A 13,716-nucleotide genomic window follows, 5' to 3' on the forward strand; every position below is an offset into this window, starting at 1 on the left:
TCAATATTTGCAGTGTTGACCCTTTTTCAAGACATCTGCAATCTGCCCTGGCATGCTGTCAATTAACTTCTGGGCCACATCCTGACTGATTGCAGCCCATTCTTGCATTATCAATGCTTGGAGTATGTCAGGATTTGTGGGGTTTTGTTTGTCCACCCGCCTCTTGAGGATTGACCGCAAGTTCTGAATGGGACTAAGGTCTGGGGAGTTTCCTGGCGATGGACCCAAAATATCAATGTTCTGTTCCCTGAGCCACTTAGTTATCACTTTTGCCTTATGGAAAGGTGCTCCATCATGCTGGAAAAGGCATTGTTCGTCACCAATCTGTTCCTGGATGGTTGGGAGAAGCTGCTCTTGGAAGATGTGTTGGTACCATTCTTTACTCATGGCTGTGTTCTTAGGTAAAATTGTGAGTGAGCCCACTCCCTTGGCTGAGAAGCAACCCCAACACATGAATGGTCTCAGGATGCTTTACTGTTGGCATGACGCAGGACTGATGGTAGTGCTCACCTTGACTTCTCCGGACAAGCTTTTTTCCGGATACCCCAAACAATCGGAAAGGGGATTCATCAGAGAAAATCGCTTTTCGGCAGTCCGATCCCTGTACCCTTTGCAGAATATCAGGCTGTCCCTGATCTTTCTCCCGGAGAGAAGTGGCTTCTTTGCTGCCCTTCTTGACACCAGGACATCCTCCAAAAGTCTTATACTCACTGTGCATGCAGATCCACTCACCTGCCTGCTGCCATTCCTGAGCAAGCTCTGTACTGGTGGTGCCCCGATCCTGCAGCTGAATCAAATTTAGGAGACGGTCCTGGTGTTTGCTGGACTTTCTTGGGTGCCCAGAAGCCTTCACAACAATTGAACAGCTCTCCTTGAAGTTCTTGATGATCCGATAAATGTTTGATTTTGGTGCAATCTTACTGGTAGCAATATCCTTGCCTGTGAAGCCCATTTTGTGCAAAGCAATGATGAAGGCATGTGTTTCCTTGCAGGTAACCGTAGTTGACAGAGGAACAATGATTCCAAGCACCACCCTCCTTGAAGCTTCCAGTCTGTTATTCGAACTCAATCAAGCATGACAGAGTGATCTCCAGCCCTGTCCTCGTCAACAAGCGAGAATCACTGACATGTCAGCTGGTTCTTTTGTGGCAGGGCTGAAATGCAATGGAAATGTTTTTGGGGGGGATTCAGTTCATTTGCATGAATTAATTGCAATTCATCTGATCACTCTTCATAACATTCTGGAGTATATGCAAATTGCCATCATACAAACTGAGGCAGCAGACATTGTGAAAATTAGTGTCATTTTCAACTTTTGGCCACGACTGTACTTTGCTCTGTTAATATTTCCCTAGATCCTGACTAGTCTCCCAGTCCCTGCTGCTGAAAAACATCCCCACAGCATGATGCTACCACCACCATGCTTCACCGCAGGGATGGTGCCAGGTTTCCTTCGGACATGACGCTTGGCATTCAGGCCAAATTGTTCAATCTTGGTTTCACCAGACCAGATAATCTTGTTTTCTCATGGTCTGAGAGTCTTTAGGTGCCTTTTGGCAAATTCCAAGCAGGCTGTCATGTGCCTTTTACTGAGGAGTGGCTTCCGTTTGACTACTCTACCATAAGGACCTGATTGGTGGTGCTGCAGAGATGGTTGTTCTTCTGGAAGGTCCTCCCATCTCCACAGAGGAACTCCAGAGCTCTGTCAGAGTGACCATCTGGTTCTTGGTCACCTCCCTGACCAAGGCCCTTCTCCCCCAATTACTCAGTTTGGCTGGGCGGCCAGCTCTAGGAAGAGTCTTGGTGGTTCCAAACTTTTTCCATTTAAGAATGATGGAGGCCACTGTGTTCTTGGGGACCTTAAATGCTGCAAACATTTTTTGGCACCCTTATCCTGCTCTGTGCCTTGACACAATCCTGTCTCGGAGCTCTACAGACAATTCCTTCGACCTCATGGCTTTTGTTCTGACATGCGCTGTCAACTATGGGACCTTCTATATACAAGTGTGTGCCTTTCCAAATCATATTCAATCAATTGAATTTACCACAGGTGAACTCCAAGTTGTAGAAACATCACAAGGATCATCGATGAAAACAGGATGCATATGTGCTCAATTTTGAGTCTCATAGTAAAGGGTCTGAATATATAAATAAGGTATTTCAGTTTTATATTTGCAAATATTTTGAAAAAGCAGTTTTCGCTTTGTCATGAGGTATTGTGTCAGTGTTAAACAAATCAAAATGTATTTTTAATTCTTCAAAAGTTGACACCCTTTGCACACTTGGCATTCTCTCAACCAACTTCACCTGGAATACTTTTCCAACAGTCTTGAAGGAGTTCCTACATATGCTGAGCACATGTTGGCTACTTTAGCTTCACTTTGTGGGCCAACTCATCACAAACCGTCTCAATTGGGTTGAGGTCGGGTGATTGTGGAGGCCAGGTCATCTGATGCAGCCCTCCATCACGCTCCTTGGTCAAATTGCCCTTTCACAACATGGAGGTGTGTTGGGTCATTGTCCTGTTGAAAAACAAATGATAGTCCCACTAAGCGCAAACCAGCTGGGATTGTGTATCGCTGCAGAATGCTGTAGTAGCCATGCTGGTTAAGTGTGCCTTGAATTCTAAATAAATCACAGACGTTGTCACCATCACACCACCTCCTCCATGCTTCACAGTGGGAACCACACATGCAGAGATCACCCGTTCACCTACTCTGCGTCTCACAAAGTGACGCATCAGACCAAAAGACTTCCACTGGTCTGATGTCAATTGCTCTGGTTTCTTGGCCCAAGCAAGTTTCTTCTTCGTATTGGTGTCCTTTAATAGTGGTTTCTTGCAACAATTCTAACACGAAGGCCATATTTATGCAGTCTCCTCTGAACAGTTGATGTTGACATGCGTCTCTTTCTTGAACTCCGTAACGCATTTATTTGGGCTGCAATTTCTGAGGCTGGTAACTCTAATGAATGTATCCTCTGCAGCAGAGGTAACTTTGGGTCTTCCTTTCCTGTGGCGGTCCTCATGAGAGCCAATTTCATCATAGCACCTGATGGTTTTTGTGACCACTTGAAACATTCAAAGCTCTTGAAATGTTCATTATTGCCTTAATGATGGACTGACTGTCATTTCTCTGCTTTTTTGAGCTGTTCTTTCCATAATATGGGTATTTTACCAAATAGGACTATCTTCTGTATACCACCCCTACCTTGTCACAACACAACTGATTGTCTCAAATGTATTAAGGAAATTTTTAACAATGCACACCTGTTGATTGAAATGCATTCCATGTGACTTCCTCATGAAGCTGGTTTAGAGAATGCCAAGAGTGCAAAGCTGTCATCAAGGCAAAGGGTGGCTACTTTGAAGAATCTCAAATATAACATTTATTTTGATTTGTTTAACAATTTTAGTTACTACATAATTCCATGTGTTATTTCATAATATTGATCATCTTCACTATTATTCTACAATATAGTAAAACTAAAGAAAAACCCTGGAATAAGTAGGTGTGTCCAAAATTGACTGGTACTATATATATACACACACACACACACACACACACACACACACACACACACACACACACACACACACACACACACACACACACACACACACACACACACACACACACACACACACACACACACACACACACACACACGTGGACAACCCTTCAAATGAGTGGATTTGGCTATTTCAGCCATACCTGAGGCTGACAGTTGTATAAAATGGACACAGCCATGTAATCTCCATACACAAACATTGGCAGTAGAATGGCCTTACTGAAGAGCTCAGTGACTTTCAACGTGGTCCCGTCATAGGATGCCACCTTCCCAACAAGTCAGTTCGTCGAATTTCTACCCTGCTAAAGCTGCCCCAGTCAACTGTAAGTGCTGTTAATGTGAAGTGGAAATGTCTAGGGGCGAAAACGGCTCACCCATGAAGTGGTTGGCCACACAAGCTCATAGAACAGGACCGCTGAAGCACAGAAATCATCTGTCCTCAGTTGCAACACTCTACTGAGTTCATGCTGCCTCTAGAAGCAACGTCAGCACAATAACTGTTCGTCTGGAGCTTCATTAAATGGGTTTCCACAGGCAAGCAGCTGCACACAAGCCTAAGATACGCAATGCCAAGCGTTGGCTGGAGTGGTGTAAAGCTCCCCACCATTGGACTCTGGAGCCGTGGAAATGCATTCCTTGGAGTGATGAATCACGCTTTACCATCTGGCAGTTCGACAGACGAATCTGCGTTTGGTGGATTCCAGGAGAACACTTACCTGCCCGAATGCATAGTGCCGACTGTAAAGTTGGGTGGAGGAGGAATAATGGTCTGGGGCTGTTTTTCATGGTTCAGGCTAGGCCCCTTAGTTTCCAGTGAAGTGAAATCTTAATGCTCCAGCATACATTGGATGACATTCTAGACGATTGCTTCTATCTTCGTGGCAACAGCTTGGGGGAGTCCCTTTCCTGTTTCAGCATAAAAAAATGCCCCAGTGCACAAAGCGAGGTCCATACAGAAATGGTTTGTCGAGATCGTCATAGAATAACTTGACTGGACTACACAGAGCCCTAACCTCAACCCCATTGAACACCTTTGGGAAGAATTGGAACGCCAACTGCGAGCCAAGCCTAATCGCCCAACATCAGTGCACGACCTCACTAATGCTCTCATGGCAAGTCCCCACAGCAATGTTCCTACATCTTGTGGAAAGCCTTCCCAGAAGAGTGGAGGCTGTTATAGCTGCAAAGGGGGGGCCAACTCCCTATTAATGACCATGAATTTGGAATGAGGTGTTTGACGAGCAGGTGTCCACATACTTTTGGTCATGTAGTGTAGATGGTATCTGTGCCAGCAATGGAAAGGGGATAAACTGTTTATATAAGCACTATTCTACCCTATTTTCTCAGATATTAATCTCAAAATAATTACTCCTAACATGACATTGATTCAAGAGTTTGACAACGGTCTTTAGGGATTCAATTCAAAACAAACCTGGGGGCCTTTTCTGTTCAATTAATCTAGGTGTTCAAATGCTCATGTGCTTTGCTAGTACAGTGTTATTTTCCCAGAGTCGATTTTGGATGAATCAAACGGCAGTTAGTATAGCCACTGCACAATAGTTGAGCCTTGAACAGCTTGGATGACAAGTAGGTTTAAGCTTAAAACAGTAACACACAAACACTATATGAAATAAATATGTTTAATATTAAATCAGTATGATACATTTGAAAATATTTGCTTATATAAGTTTTACAGATTCAGGTTGCCTGGCAGGTTGTGTCTGGGCCTGTATGGCCAACAGTTGCACAGTCATACCCTATCATCACGTGGGCTTGTCAAGTGATGAACAACTTCTCTTTGAAGAACCCTCCTTAGACGTCACCTTCACAAAGAAAGACGGATGTTCCTCTCTGGGGCCACTATTTCACTTCATTAATGTGTTAAACATGATAAGGGGCGGCAGGGTAGCCTAGTGGTTAGAAACCCACTGTTTCTAAGCCTAAGCCGTCACTGAATTGCCTAGTTAAATAAAGGTAAAATAAATAAGATACAGTTCATTATATTAACTTACGCTTACTGTTCTCAGCAGCCCTGATCGATCATCTCTAGATGCTGCCGGGAGAGAAAGAGGAGAGTCCGATGTCAATTCACTTGCAATACTTGTAAAGCCAGCAGCGTTGGTCGTTGTACTTAAAATATCAATCAAGCCCATTTGAAATAATACTACTGAAGGGCTTGGTCATAATGTTAGTTTAGCATTCTGCCCATCTTACAAAGACGTGCATCATTCTAGGTTCAAAAGAGAGCAGGGACACCCCACGTAATCACCCTGAGGCTGACTGTAAAGCCCTCATTCACCTCTCCTATGAGCTGCATGTCTCAGACAGGGAACACTGTCCTGTCTTGGAAGCTCTGAGACGGTCTGCTTCATTTCAGAATGCTCACTTGGCACGATCAACAGTTTGGTGGTGTTTGCTGTGCCCAGTACCTATACCGAGTTGAGTTAAAACAAAATAAGTTAACACTTTCTGCATCTGAATGAAGAGGTAAAAACAATAGAAAGACATACAATAGCGCAACTTATCTGAGGATGTCGGCCATTTTTAACATGACACTTGTTGCACTTATAATGTCTCCAGCAGGTGGCAGTATTTCCTAGTCAGTGAATGTCAAGTTGACTAGTGTAGCCACAGTATGAGAAGGTGACATCTGAGTTGTATAGTAACCTGGTGAGTAGTCCTGCTGATGAGAGCTGGGGCGTTGTAGGAGCACTGGGATGCGAGGTCATCACAACTCCCATAGATCACCACCACGTCCTCCATGGTGCCGTCGTACACGTCAAACTTCCTGTTCACCTCCACGTCTACCAGATAGGCCCGGGCCAGATGAGAACAAATCCTGTGGTAACTCCAGCCCTGTGAGGGAAAATGATTTTGTTCAAATGATTTTGGAACTGTCTAACAAAACTGTCTGTTGTCCGCTGGTTATACAGAATGCAAAGTAACGCAACTCACGCTCTCAATCTGTGCTGCGATTTATGGGCCATTTTCTTTGTTGTTTAACTTTATAGGAATGCTACAGTGGATGTGTAACTTGCAGAGTGTGAGACTCATTTATTTCAATGAAACCTGGGGCGTAAGCAGTTTGGATCTTTACTACATATTGCACCATAGAGCGCTAAGTTGGTAGTACCTGATAGATAATGTGCTCCATGAAAGTGCTGGTGCTGATTTTCACTGCCAGGGAGCGCCAGATCATATACTCCAGAGACGGGAACTCGGGGAAAACATCAAACGCCTCAAACAGGGATTCAATAGCAATGAAGCAGGTCTGGGGAGAAACCATGGACAAACAATCAGGAAAAATATAGACAGTGGAAAAAATGGCAGATAACAATTGTCTCCATGGTTACATGGAACAGTTGGAGAAGGGGCCTTATGGCTGGTTTATCAACCTCACAGTGACGTTTTTGCACACAATTATCTATGTCGTGAAAGATCACACCCTTGTCTGACATAGCTATTATCAGACAGAGGAGTGGATATTCAGTTACTTGGGCTTTCTCCAAAAACCCTGCATCAGATACAGGGCCATTCTGGAAAGAGCCTTGATAATATTGCCCACTTTGTCCATACTATTATTCTCCTTTACATTTGTACTGATCCGACCTTTGAGACTGAATAAGGTTCTCAAACACTTGTCTTCACTGACATACGTAGGCAATTTCATGCGAACAAAGTTTAGTAAATGAACTGTAAAGAGACCTGAGTGGCTGTCTCACAGGTGACCGTCATCTCCATAGACTGCTGGGTGAGACAGTTGAGTTCTCCCATGATGGCCCCGCAGCTCCTGTAGTCTGTCAGCCTGGTCTTCTCCTTGGGCCTCTTGCCTCCAAGGTTTGGGCTTCCTCCAGTCATCTGCGATACAGTACGGTTCAGAGATTCACATCCATACAGTATAAGGTTATGACCACAGAGCGTCAATCAGGTGATTTTGTGCTTGTTTGATGATTAGGGGAGCTTATGCTATAAGACCAGCATTTGATTTAAATTACCTCATAAAAAATACAAATAGCATCAACATAAGAGATCATTTCAAGGTACAGCTTCCATTTCAACAACCGGAAACCCTTCCATGTAAAGTATAATGTAAAAACATAAGCTGGGGATGTGTACATTTAATTACACCTCTTGAAGAAGATGCATCAACCAGCGTCATCAATGTGACCCGGGGAATAAGGATGGGAGCTCTGAGAAGAGGATACTGCAGTTTGTAAGTGTGACAGCTGGTCTACCTCATAGGTAACAAAGCATTTGCTTTTATGCCCATCGTGCTGCTCCATGACTCACAGAGTCATAGAGCTTATTACACACTCCGTCTTCATACAATGTGAAAATGACCTGTGACGTTGGTAAGTTTAAACCATTCTAGGATGAGGAGATCAAACAAAAAAATGTAGCAAAAGACAATTTCTTAATACAGTAATTGCGGAAGTTCAGCTTTACAGCGTGATTGAGATGTAAAAGGCAATGTTCCCGCTTAGTGGAGACTGCATTCACGGTAACCGCTGCATATGTCGTTTCAATCGGAAAATCCCCTTTAAATTTCTATCGCGGAATCTGTAGAGCTTCAGTGTTATAGATTGAATAGAGCCCTAAGTAACAAAGGGATGTTTGTGCTTTTAAAATTTTACGACCTTGCTAATTACAAAAATAATTTTGAATAAAATACTGTACAATTACAGCCCTCCTTCTACTACTTAGAGATTGTTGTTGCACTCAATATTTCTATTTGAGACGTCCCTTTCTAGTTTGTTTTCTACTATCCTTAATAAAGCTTCAACAAACAAAGTGTCCCTGAAGGTACTTTGGCTTACTGTATCTACCGAATGAGAAATTCGATATAAAGAAAATGTAGGAAACGTGTTCATCAATGTTTCTGAATATTGTTTAATATCAGGTCCTGAAACCAATGCTTTATACTGCATTAACAACATGAATGGGACAATGACTTAAAAAATATTTTAAAAGGCCAGTTTTGTATTCAGAGGCAAAGAAACAAGAATTGGTATAGAAAATGAGCTGATTTTGAACAACGGCGTAAGATCACAAGGTAAGTAAAGGTGTCTGTACAAAGAGAGCGCAATTATCCCCTGCCTTTCAAAATGACCCATAATTGCACTGTCACACTGTAATGTGTTGAAATAGCTTACATTGTGTTCCATTTTAAGGTGACCAAAATGACAAGTGATTAAGTGTAATTTCCAAATATTAATAGCATTGACTGTATACTTGATGTTGTGTTCTACAGAGCTACAATGTGACGGAGTGAGGTAATTTGTTTGTGGTGAAGACTGGGAAAGAAACTACTGGTGAGTAGTAGGCAGATGAATATCAGCCAGTCATTATTTTGTTGGCTCTGAAAATAATGTGTCATGCCAAAGACATTCATTCCCAACTATTACATCTAGCAGTGATGTTTCAAGTTTGTGGTCTTTGTGTCTGATCATATTGCAAATGAAAACCGCTCGATACAAAAACGAGAATGCATTTTCAGAACAGTAACCCCTGATTAACACAACTTCAGCTCAGTAGTAAGTTATCCCTTTTACTATTTGTGCGTATCAGTACATACCTTAACCAGGCCAGAGACAATCAAGTGTATTCCTTGAGGGTCATCATTTTCTTGTATGATGGTGTCTCCAAAGTCAAAGAAAAGAAGCTTGGCCACTGTCTGAAATAACACGATAAATAGAAGGAAAAAATGGCATGAAAGAAACATTGGTATAATACAGAAAATAAAAACGATTGTCATTCTAAGGCAAGGGTCTGGGAGATGTGTGCTCTACCTTGATGAACTGAATCTGGGTGCTGTCTTTGTTCAGCCAAGGCAAATTCTGCAGAAGCTCCTCTGCTGTTGCTGCTGGGATTGTTGGTGGAAATTTGATCAATTTCTTCATTTTTATTTCAATCATCTGCCAAAGGGAAAAATGTAACATTCATTCATTTAATTTGTCAATAATAAACCTAACTCTCTGTATAGTCAGAGGTAACAATATGTGTATATATTTGAGGAAATTCATTGGAGGCATTGTAAATGGCAGGAGGAGCAAACTGAAAGCACCTTCTCCAGCTTTGATGCTTCTATGTCATCTAAGAGCCCCCCGGACACGAGTGTATGGATGGCGTCTCTCTCACTGTTCAGCACGGCTCGTATGGCCTGTCTGGTCTTCACCGAGATGGCAATCTCAGGATGGTCTCTCTGCAGCAAGCCTGAGAAAATATCCCACACGGTGTCCTCAGTCACACTCCTGTCAGTTGTGAACTTAGCACACTGTGCGTAAGCTTGCCATCAAATAACAAAAAGAACCTGAGATGCACTGAGGGCTACAGAATTCTATTTCACAAATAGAAAATCAAGCTGTTTTACATATACTTGTAGTGTGTAATCCTGCTTTGCGTCTGTGAAGACTCCCTAAGGTCACCACAGATCTGCTCTTTCTAAATGCTAATGAAAGGTGTTATATAGTTTTCAGAAAGAAGCATCAATCTCGTCCAGCAGGAGAGCATGCTGGGAATCTGAGAAAATGACTCCATGAGGTATTATTACCAGTATCCTACTGAGCCCTTGTGTTCTCCCAGAACACATTTAGGTCCCCTACTTTGAGGAGTCACCTATGTCCTGTTTCTGTCTTTGATGGGGTACAATGGACTGGTAGTTACATCCCATACCTTTTCTCCGAAGCCCTGCTAGCTTCCCGTTACCAGCGGCCCAATCATTAGTATTTCCTGATGTGTCCCATTTCCTTTGATGGTTGTATCTAAAAAGATAGTTGCTCTAAAAGTACACAGACTTGATCCCCCAGCCTGCTCCCTTTTTCTCCCTCTCAAGTAAGTTTGGTCAGAACTTAGGTACGTAGAATCACTACAAGCATGACCAGAACAGCTTCAACTATACATACGTTTAAATGATTGTACGTCTTTAAAGCATGATTGGCTAGCAGTGCATTTTCCTCCATTAACCAAGGTACACAATTAGAATATCACACATTCTAAACTGGGTAGTTCGAGCCCTGAATGCTGATTGGCTGACAGCTGTGGTATATCAGACGTATACCACGGGTATGAGAAGATGGAACGCGATGGATTTTGGCTGACATTCTGCACATTTTCTCATCGATGAAACATTTGATCTCAATAGTTTTCTGTTCCCAAAACGAGAATCTGTTATGAACAGAGTGGACTAAGTTTTGTAGACTTTCGCCTTTGCAATAGTTCGGGAAAAAAATCGCCATGGCATTGATGAATACTTGTTTCTGAATTGGCTTGATGGGCATTGTAGAGCGTGCATTATTTGCCTATAATGTACTGTAGAATTCAATGGCTGTAATTTATTCTTACATGTTCTATGTTTGAGTTGCTTTTGAAAACAAAATTCAAATTGAAAACATTATCGGCATTGTTGAATTAGATTTTAATAATGGCAAGCTAGGACTGATGGATGGTATGGTTAGCTAAACTAGCAGGTATGTTTGTTTACCACGGCAACTACTGTAGGTATCTAGTAAACTTGCTAGCTACTCTTGGATGTTGAACACATTTCTACAGGAATATGAACACATTTATATCGGCACATGTGTTAAATTATAGCCATGGTATAAAAGGGATAATAAACTGGGGGCTCTATGCGTTCTCTGGAAAATAATGCACGTCAGTTCCACTCTGCTAGTGTATAGCGGAACACACTTTACACGTTGTTCATTATTTTCGATAGAACTGATAGCCAGCCCCTCGTTGGTTATCCCTTACTTACTATACCGGCCACTCAAGAGTATTAACATCAGTCCATTGAAGGATTCTGTCATTGTTTCATTGAATATGTTTTTAATCTATATCAATTTAGGGGAGGTTTAATGTAGGATACTTGACATGTAAATAGGACTGAAGGATTGCTGCTGTGAAAGATGTAGGTGAGTTAAAGCCAACTAACTATACTATATTTGTGATCTCAGTGACCCTGGTTAAAGTGACGGCCTTTATTCAGCATGACTGATATACTGAAGACACAGTGTACATGCAGTAACATTGCTTGTCTGTCTCCCCTACTCTCTTACCAATCTCCCTGACAGCCTGCTGGCAGTTTCTCTCCAGTATTATTTTCAATTTCTGCAACACAAGATGTGGTGTGATGTACATGATCCCAACACATTATAGGGCTATGGAGTAATTATTATTTGGCTAGATACATCTCTGTGTTGCAAAACAAAACACACAAAAAAAGGTAAGTACCTAAGATTTCTTTACTATGAGAGAACTAAACATGATATCATGTTGTGAAAAGATCAACATCTGTTGTTGTATACTGTATTGTAAATGTCATTTAAAAACACCTTAGATATGCTTTTGTCATCAGAGATATGGTCAATGATCTTGCTTATGTGCTCCTCTCCGATGACATAGCCTTTCCCGATGTCATACCCAAAGCTGAGCTGCTTATGGATCTGCCGGTTTATGATTTCTATGAGCTTGGGAATGATGATCTGAAACATATACATTCAACAATAGATTATTAAGATTCACAGCCTTGCTAAATGTAACTGGATAACCTTACAAAATGTGCTGTAAAGCTATGTCAAATCTACACTGAGTGTACAAAATATTAGGAACACCTGCTCTTTCCATGACAAACTGGCCAGGTGAAACCAGGTGGAAGCTATGATCCCTTATTGATGTCACCTGTTAAATCCACTTCAACCAGTGTAGATGAATGGGAGGAGACAGGTTAAAGAAGGATTTTTAAGCCTTGAGACAATTGAGGCATGGATTGTGTATGTGTGCCATTCAGAGGGTGAATGGTCAAGACAATATTTAAGTGCCTTTGAACAGGGTATGGTAGTAGGTGCCAGGCTCACTGGTTTGTGTCAAGAACTGCAACGCTGCTAAGTTTTTCACGCTCAACACTTTACTGTGTGTATCAAGAATGGTCCACCACCCAAAGGACATCCAGCCAACTTGACACAACTGTGGGAACCATTGGAGTCAACATGGGCCAGCATCCCTGTGGAATTATTTGCCCTGACAAATTGAGGCTGTTCTTAGGGCAAAATGGGGTGCAACTTAATATTAGGAAGGTGTTACTAATGTAAAAATGTACACTCAGTGTATATCACTGATCATAGATTTTATGGTCCCATCAAAGCATAGCATACCTTCACCAAACGAAGTGCCCTGGTAAGGCGGATCATTTTAGACACCTTCACAATTTTTATCATGTGAATATTGACAACATATGCTGTGGTTTCTAAATAATGGTCCAGGAATATGTCAACACAAGCCAAGACGATAATGAAGAGGTCAAACTGGTTCCAGTGATTGAAGATATAGGCCTTCCTCATGGCCAAAGCCTGTAGAACAAGAGGAAATGTGTCACAGAGGGTCTTAAAACCCAAATGTTTGACATTATGTGAGGGCATTGTGTATTAGATTATTTTTAGTTTACATGTATTTTAGTGTAGGCCTATGTCCTACCTTCAGTATAGCCTCCACAAGATAGCCGCTGAAGAAAATGTAGTTGATAATACTGAGTTCTAGGTTATGTTTGTCACTGATCGCTGGGATGAACTCCAGGATGATGGGGAAGATGTTGAGGACAATCAATGCGTAGATGAAATACTCAAAGGGGAGGCTGAAGACAACCTGGTAGCACCGCTTGAGCATCGCATTCCTGAAATACAACATATCGTTGCGTACATTATGTGTCATTAGAGCAGTTATACAACACCATTATTTCACTGAGTTACCTGGTGGTCTAAATTAATTTACAGTAAATTTCAGCTGTGCTTTCTTACCTTGATGGTTTAAGTTTATCAAGCTTGACATTGTACAGCCAGTCCTCTAGACTCCTCCGAAGAGACACAAAAAACCCTTTCAGCTCCCAGTATTTCTTGACATCCTGAACACTCATGAACCTAAACAAAGACATAAACGTATGCATTGCTCTCCCAATTTTTGCAAACATATCTTCTTCTATACTTAAACAGTCCTCAATGTATATCATGTACCTGCATATGAACTCATATTTCCACTTTCTAAAAATAAACCACACATCATAGCTACAGTGCATTCGGAAAGTATTCAGACCCCTTGACGTTTTCCATATTTTGTTACGATACAGCCTCATTCTTAAGTGGATTAAAGAAAAAATGG

At 41.9% G+C, this 13,716-nt stretch overlaps 1 protein-coding gene across 2 annotated transcripts in view; it reads right to left on the bottom strand.

Moving 5' to 3' along the window:
• Positions 1-5,196: 5,196 nt before the first annotated feature.
• The window catches only part of LOC124008437 (sodium/hydrogen exchanger 10-like), a 30,831-nt gene continuing 22,311 nt past the window's right edge, over positions 5,197-13,716 (bottom strand). For both annotated transcript variants that reach the window (XM_046319753.1, XM_046319832.1), the window contains 14 exons: positions 13,359-13,478; positions 13,039-13,234; positions 12,720-12,914; positions 11,901-12,050; positions 11,625-11,676; positions 9,635-9,783; positions 9,360-9,485; positions 9,146-9,244; positions 7,276-7,428; positions 6,704-6,841; positions 6,238-6,426; positions 5,870-5,999; positions 5,583-5,623; positions 5,197-5,393 (listed from right to left, as the gene is read on the bottom strand). In XM_046319753.1, the coding sequence (XP_046175709.1) occupies positions 5,334-5,393; positions 5,583-5,623; positions 5,870-5,999; positions 6,238-6,426; positions 6,704-6,841; positions 7,276-7,428; positions 9,146-9,244; positions 9,360-9,485; positions 9,635-9,783; positions 11,625-11,676; positions 11,901-12,050; positions 12,720-12,914; positions 13,039-13,234; positions 13,359-13,478 (1,798 nt within the window). In that variant the 3' untranslated portion in view covers positions 5,197-5,333. The remainder of the gene's footprint in view (positions 5,394-5,582; positions 5,624-5,869; positions 6,000-6,237; positions 6,427-6,703; positions 6,842-7,275; positions 7,429-9,145; positions 9,245-9,359; positions 9,486-9,634; positions 9,784-11,624; positions 11,677-11,900; positions 12,051-12,719; positions 12,915-13,038; positions 13,235-13,358; positions 13,479-13,716) is intronic.

The sequence above is a fragment of the Oncorhynchus gorbuscha genome, linkage group LG01, assembly GCF_021184085.1.
Source record: "Oncorhynchus gorbuscha isolate QuinsamMale2020 ecotype Even-year linkage group LG01, OgorEven_v1.0, whole genome shotgun sequence".
Lineage (NCBI taxonomy): Eukaryota > Metazoa > Chordata > Actinopteri > Salmoniformes > Salmonidae > Oncorhynchus > Oncorhynchus gorbuscha.